This window comes from Prionailurus viverrinus, chromosome A2, assembly GCF_022837055.1.
Source record: "Prionailurus viverrinus isolate Anna chromosome A2, UM_Priviv_1.0, whole genome shotgun sequence".
Classification (NCBI taxonomy): Eukaryota; Metazoa; Chordata; class Mammalia; order Carnivora; family Felidae; genus Prionailurus; species Prionailurus viverrinus.
This window is the reverse complement of record NC_062562.1, coordinates 162,209,275-162,216,198: the sequence shown is the minus strand read 5'-3', so window position 1 is coordinate 162,216,198 and position 6,924 is coordinate 162,209,275. Positions and strand designations below refer to the sequence as shown.

Here is a 6,924-nt window from a genome sequence, read left to right as displayed (position 1 = left end):
CCTGGGCGCGCAGCCTGGAACGCGGTGGTGGCCTCGCTCTCCTCGGCGCCCTTCGCGACGGCCGGGTGTCTCCCCGGAAGCAGCTTCCGAAGACCGCGCTTTCGCTCGTCCATTCCTGGTAGGAGACAGGCGGTGGATCAGCACACACCGGAGCCGGAGGGCAGCGGACACATGAAGGCAAAGCGCGTGGGGCTCCGCCCCCGCCCCCCCCCCCCCCAGGACGGCGCACGCCCGGCGTGAGGGGGGCGGGGGCGGGGCGCGGACGTGGGGGGCCGCCGGACTCGGCCGCCCCTCAGGGCCCCTTCACCGGCTGCTCTGCGCGTCCCGCCGTACACCCAGGGGCGCTCTCGAGCCCGGAGGGACCGGAGACCCGGCACCGGCTCCTGAGGTCGCTTCCCGCGTTCAACGGGGCTCCAACACAGCTTCGCACGGGGGGCTCCGTGGTTGCAGCACGTGTGTCCCGGAGCGGGTCAAGGCACGGCGGTGGGGGGTGGGGGGTGGGTGGTGGGTGGAGGCCGGCGTGCGCGGGGAGCCCGCCACCCCAGGAGCCGGGGGGTTGGGTGCCGCGGGTGTGCGCATGGGGGGCGGGGGGGGGGGGTCCTGCTTTCTGCCTGGTTTTCAAAGCGGGGGGTGGGGGCGGTGTCTGTAAAACTGGAAAAGCTGAAGACGCTGTGGAAACTGACAAACTCTGTCTCCACTGCTACTACCTTTTAACCCGTTTGGCCTGTAACTAATTTTTGAGAGAGAAGAGATGAAGTGCAAGTGAGGGAGGGGCAGAGAGAGAGAGACACAGAATCCGAAGCGGGCCCCGGGCTCCGAGCTGTCAGCACAGAGCCCGAGGCCGGGCTCGAACTCACGGACCCTGAGATCATGACCAGAGCTGCTTAACTGAGCCACCCAGGTGCCCCCAACTTGTAACTTTTTAAACTAACCTGTCAGGCCCAGATTGTTCCAGGGAACTGGGAGAACTTCCCTCTCACTTCTTTGGCTTGTGACCCTGACCCAGGGTGGGCGCAGGGCAAGCTTGCTCGAGGCCACGAGGTGTCAGGTGGGGTTCTCGAGGACGACGACACAGCAGGGCCCGGGGAGAGTCTCCACCACCACCTCCCGGGTTCGTCTGTCCCTCAGCCAGGAAGGGACTGCGGAAGGGGCTCACTAGCAAGTGACTCAGCCGGGGGAGCGCGGCCTAGAGCTCGGAGGGGCCCCCGCGTCCGGATGGGCACAGGGCACGCTCCCCAGGCCTCTGGTCTCCCCTCCACTTACCAGGAGGCGCCTGGAAGCGATAGCTTCCGTCTTCGTGGCCCACCCACCCCAGGGTGCTCGCCTTGGGCCACCCGCCTGGCCACTCTCCTCGTTTGGGGGCCGGGCGGTCTTACCAGGAAAAGCTGGCGAGTTGGCCCCGAACGGCTGCTCCCTGCGCGCAGACAACCGGCTGGAACCAGGAGGGAGCGGCCAGGTCCCAGGCCAGGCTCTCCAGGCTGGGGCCGTGCCCCTTCTTCTGGCCTCAAGTTTCTCTACCACGTGAGGACGTCAGGATTAACCCACCGGGTCCTCCCAAGCGTCAAACAGAATCAACATGCGGTTGCCTTCCAGTCCCTGCGGCAAGTCCTAGAAATGAGCAGGAGCGTCTGGGGGAAAAGACTGTAAGAGGCCTTCAAGTTTTAAGAGCTTCGAGTCTCAATCCACAGGATGCAGCCTGTTAGACTACAGGAAGACACGGGATTATAAATCCGCACAATCATTACGTCTTTTATTTACACGTAGACATCAGTAAGACTTGAAACAAAACCAAATGCGACCTGTACGGAAATTCTTTAATTCTCTTTATTTTCACACATTAAAAAATGAAACACACTATACAAATGGTTTTTCATAGCAGACTACACGTGGGTCCGTGAGACTTGCTCTCAAAGGGGGTGCTGCCAACGCCGATGCCCAAGGACGGCGGCCGTCGGCCTCGCAGCCAATGGACTGGTTTAAATGCGGTAGCATGCAGCCCTCGGGGCGCGACGCCCCTCTTCTTAAATTAGGTTAAATGGCGTCGGTGTCCGTATTTACAGACTTGAAACGTGTCAATCCTGAGCAGTTCTGATGTTCGTCTGAGACCGGCCGGTGGGAGCCTCGGTCTCGGTTTTAAAAAGGGAGGTCCGGACGGCGCCAGGCTGGCTGCTGCGAGCTGGATGGAGCTCTTCTCTCGGCCCGGAACTACCTGCTGCGGCTCGCACAGGCAGACCCTTCCGGAAGGGCTAAGCCAAGTAACTGTAGGTGTCCTTTTCCCCATCAACTCGCTCCAGATATTCCTTCTCGATCAGAATGTCAATGCATTTCTGGGCATTATTTTAAAAAAGAGAGAAGTCGTGACAGGAGGAAAAAAACCACACATATTACCGAAGAGATGGGCCACCCTCACCGGGGATCTCCCCTGCACCACCGAGAGCCCAGTCAGGGCAATTCAGCCCATCCACCGCGTCCCCGAATGGAGTCCCCTCAGTGCCCGTCTCCTTAACGGCCTCGCTGAGGTGACCGAGTGTCTTTAGAGCCGGCACGGGGCCACAGCCTCCCAGCACCCCAGGCGCCGGGCCGCCCGGGCCGGGTGCTGCGGAGGCCACAGGGCGGGAACCTCGCGGTCGCTCTGTCCTGAGTCACCGGCAGGGACTGGGGGGCGGTGGGGACTCCTGAACAAGCCAGCGCCCCACTGTCGGGGCCCCCGCACTGGCTGCCGGTGACTCGAGCGGTCTCAGGACGCCTCGGACTTGCTACCTGGAGAAGCCCGTGGCTGCCCCTGGAGCCGGTGCTCACACAGCGAGGGGGAGCACCCCGTGGCCGGGCTACAACTGGGACACAGCCGAGCGGGAACTCTACAGGTCGTTTACAGAGTCCCGAGGGAGGCGGAACTGCTGTGGGAGCGAGATTCGGGCCACAGGGGGCAATGTGAGGGAGGCAGCGAGGGGAAGCTTCGGGAACGCTGGTCACCTTCTAACTCTCGATTTGGGTCTTGGTGTACAAGTGTATTTACTCTGGGAAAATCAGCAAACCGGACACTCAGGACGCGTGCACCGCTCGGTGTACGTGTTTCGATAAAAGGTTTTAAGCTTAAGCCCATTTCCTTTTGTAGAAACCTAGTACGTATGGCTATGCCAAGGGCCGTCGGCCTCGTTTTCGTTACACCTTGCTCTCCTAAAACGACACACGGGCAGCTTCTGCCGTGTGGCTCTTGTACCTTGATCACTGGGACCCGCGGCTTGAACCTCGAGGACAGCTGAGTCAGCACTTCTCCGAGCAGCTGCTGGTGCTTCAAGACCTTCCGCATCTTCATGATCCTCACGATGGCCGCCTGGTCACCCGTCACCCGGGGAGGAAAAACCGGGACACGTCACGGTTACAACCGTTCCGGGACATTCGGGACAACTAGCAAACGGGCCGCCGAGGGCCGTGTCCGCGCAGAGGACTGCGATTTCACACACGGTCACAAACGCACGGCAGGATATGTGTTTCAACTCTAACAGAATAAACACGGTATACTTTGGTCTCCTCGGCAGTTTTAATAATTTCACCCGACTACAGAGCGTTTTAAAAATGAGAAAACACATCCCGAGATCACTGTTGCACTATCGGCTAACTTGGATGTCAATTAAAAAATTCATTCTTATATAGAGCATGGGGTGGGCGGGGGGAGAAAACACGAGTCTGCAGAGCCGCAGAAGCTGCCTCGCTGTGACCCCCTCCCCTGCCCCGTCGGGATGCGAACTCGCCACGTTCTCTGCGTCCATCCGCTTCCTTCCTCTGCTCCACTCGGGGCCCGTCACCATCCCCGCACCCGCTCCCAAGTCCCAGCCACCCCACGACCCCGCGGGGCGCCAGAGCGGCGTCACTCTCTGTGAGGGGTTGCCACCCCACGCGGGCCCCAAGTCACCTGAATCAGCAGCTTGCGGTCCTCCTCGATATTTTTGTGTGTGGTCTCTTGTTCCTGCTTCTGTTCAGTTTTCATCGGCACGTTGATATTAACCCTTAACTTTTTACTGCCGGGAAAACGGAGGAGACCGGTCGCTGTCGCTTTAAAGGACAGGTGCTCAAGGCCCACGTGTGACCTTTATAAAGCCTCTGCTACCCGAGCCCCGTCCCCGCATCCCACTGCCCGGCCCCTCCGCCCCCCGAGGTAGTTTCCACCTCTGTGAGAAGCTCAGCCCCCAGCAGGCCCCAGGCCGCCGCCCCTCGGTGGCTTCCTGCCCGGCCGGTAACAGGCCACCCGTGTCACGGGAGAGCCGGCGCCTCTATCTGCTCTCCCAAATTTCGTCAAATGAGACAAACTCGAGGCACTGGGACAGACAGAGGCCCAAAGGTCCCCGGCCAGCCATTTAAGGGGACGCTTGCCCGGTGGAGAAACCACCAGACACGGAACCGGAGGCAAGCGGCAGATGACCGAGGCCCACGCCGTGCCCAGCCTCCGTCTGCAGGGACGCGAGGGGACGAGTCTGTGGTCCAGGACCATCCACCTGGCAGATTTTCCTTACTTTTTATAACCGAGATACAATTTGATTAAGGTGTCTGGCTTCAATTCCACCTCATCAACGTTCGCGTTCTCGTCTTCCAGAACCTACAGGACAAGAGCTGTTACCACATCATCTCAGGAAAAGGATCTTGTCTAGCTCAACACGGAACGTGCACAGACATACCAGTAACTTCGACTTCAATAAAATCTGTAGGACTTGTGCCAAAATGTCCTGCAATTGAAGAGAAAAAGGTAAGTTGCATTTTTCTTTGCAACACAAACCACACACACACGACCTCATAGTTGATTTTTGGCAGGAACACAGGAGTCCCCCCCCCCCCCCCCCAGACAGGAGAATGTACCCAGGGAGAAGGAGGTGGTGACTAGGAGGTCCCCTAAGTTCACTACCGCCAGCGCCTACTTGTCAAAGGGAAGCCAACCCCTCTGTGGCTCTGACCACCTCGTGGTAAAAACTGCCGATGCGGTTACAAACGTTAGAAGCCACGCTGATCTTGTCACTACAGGAACCTATCCGTCCATCCTGGACACGGTCACCACAAAAGCAACGTCCGAGGGCTCCCGCACGACGGTGGAGGACGCTGCTCATGGACGCGAGGGACTCGGCGGTGGCGACCCCGTCCTCCACCTCCTGCGGGGAGCCCCAGGCGCCACACGGGGCCGCCGGCCGATTCCTCACCTGTAAACGCGGGTGGCGGGTCTCGGCCTCCTCCTCCTCCAACTCTGTGACCCCGTGACGTGGACACCACCACCTGCCCAACTTCAGTCCCCCGGACGCACCCCATACCTCCTACACCGGCGCACGGAACACCCCCCGCCCTTCACGGACACCCATTCTGGTCACGTGACCAGCTCAGATTCACAGGTCTGGGGCACTGCCGGCCGCATTCACAGCACCGCCACCAGAGGCCGCACTTCCGAGCCTGACCTGACAGGGGAGTGCTGAGCTCGGAGGCCAAGGCCAATGGCCCTGTCAGCCCTGTGGGGCGGGGCCGAGGGCGGCCTCAGCCTCCACCTAAGTCCAGCCCTCCTGACGAGATGAGACAGACTCTTACACACAAAGGGGCAAATTCACTCTGTCATTAGAATTTGAAGATGTACTCTGGATTGACTTGAAGCATCATCAAAAAATAAACACTTTCCTGAGGCCCCTGGGTGGCTCAGTCGCTCTGCTGTCTGGCTCTGGGTTTCGGCTCAGGTCATGATCTCACGGTTTGTGAGTTCGAGCCCCCACATCGGGCTCTGCGCTGGCAGCCTGGAGCCTGCTTGGGCTTCTCCCTCTCCTCTGACCCTTCCCTGCTTGCTCTCTCTCAAAATAAATAAACAAACTTAAAAAATAAATACTTCCCTAAGTGACATTCAATAAGGCCAGTGTTACCCTGTCAGCAAAACCAGACAAAAACATCCCAAGAGAACAACAGACCAATAACACTCCTATGAATGTAGATGTAAACTTCCTCAAGAAAATACTAGCAAACCAAGCCCAGCACATAAAGAATATCATATACATGCCCAAGTGGGGTTTACCCCAAGAAGGCAAGGGTGGCAACGTAAGAAAAGCAATGACTATAATATACCATATTAATAGACAAAAAGCATATTTTTTTTTTTAATTTTTTTTTCAACGTTTTTTATTTATTTTTGGGACAGAGAGAGACAGAGCATGAACGGGGGAGGGGCAGAGAGAGAGGGAGACACAGAATCGGAAACAGGCTCCAGGCTCCGAGCCATCAGCCCAGAGCCTGACGCGGGGCTCGAACTCACGGACCGCGAGATCGTGACCTGGCTGAAGTCGGACGCTTAACCGACTGCGCCACCCAGGTGCCCCCAAAAAGCATATTTTTATCTCGACAGAGCAGAAAACGCAGTTGAACAAAACGCAACACTCTTTCATCATGGAAAGATTAAAAAAAAAAGACTAGAAGGGAACTTCTTTAATAAAGGGAATCTAAGAAAAACCTACAGCGATTGTCATCCTTAATAGTAACAAACTGAAGCTTTCCCCCAAGGTCAGGAACAAGACAAGGGTGCCTGTTCTCACCACCTCTAGTCAACACTGCGTGGGAAATTCCAGCCAGAACAATCAGGCAAGAAGAAAAAATAAAAGGCATCCAAACAGGGAAAGGAAGAAGTAAAACTAGCTGTATCTGCAGATGACATGATACTGTGAAACCCCTAAAGAAGCCTCAAAAAAAAAAAAAAAAAGTTCAGCCAGGTTGCAACATATAAAATCAATACGCAATAATCAATTATATTTCCATATCCAGAAATGAACAATTCCGTTTCCAAAAGTACCAAACACAACACTTAGGAATAAATTTAACCAAAGTGCAGGCTTACACACTCAAAACTGAAACACGTGAGAGGAATGAAACACAACCTACATAAAGAGAAAGCGGCTCACGCCACGGACTGGA

General features: G+C 57.0%; 1 protein-coding gene across 3 annotated transcripts in view; it reads right to left on the bottom strand.

The window, feature by feature from the left end:
• Positions 1-1,802: 1,802 nt before the first annotated feature.
• CUL1 (cullin 1) overlaps positions 1,803-6,924 on the bottom strand; it is a 105,282-nt gene continuing 100,160 nt past the window's right edge. For all 3 annotated transcript variants that reach the window (XM_047843781.1, XM_047843773.1, XM_047843784.1), the window contains exons 18-22: positions 4,674-4,721; positions 4,512-4,594; positions 3,914-4,019; positions 3,221-3,334; positions 1,803-2,327 (exon numbers count right to left, since the gene is read on the bottom strand). In XM_047843781.1, the coding sequence (XP_047699737.1) occupies positions 2,247-2,327; positions 3,221-3,334; positions 3,914-4,019; positions 4,512-4,594; positions 4,674-4,721 (432 nt within the window). In that variant the 3' untranslated portion in view covers positions 1,803-2,246. The remainder of the gene's footprint in view (positions 2,328-3,220; positions 3,335-3,913; positions 4,020-4,511; positions 4,595-4,673; positions 4,722-6,924) is intronic.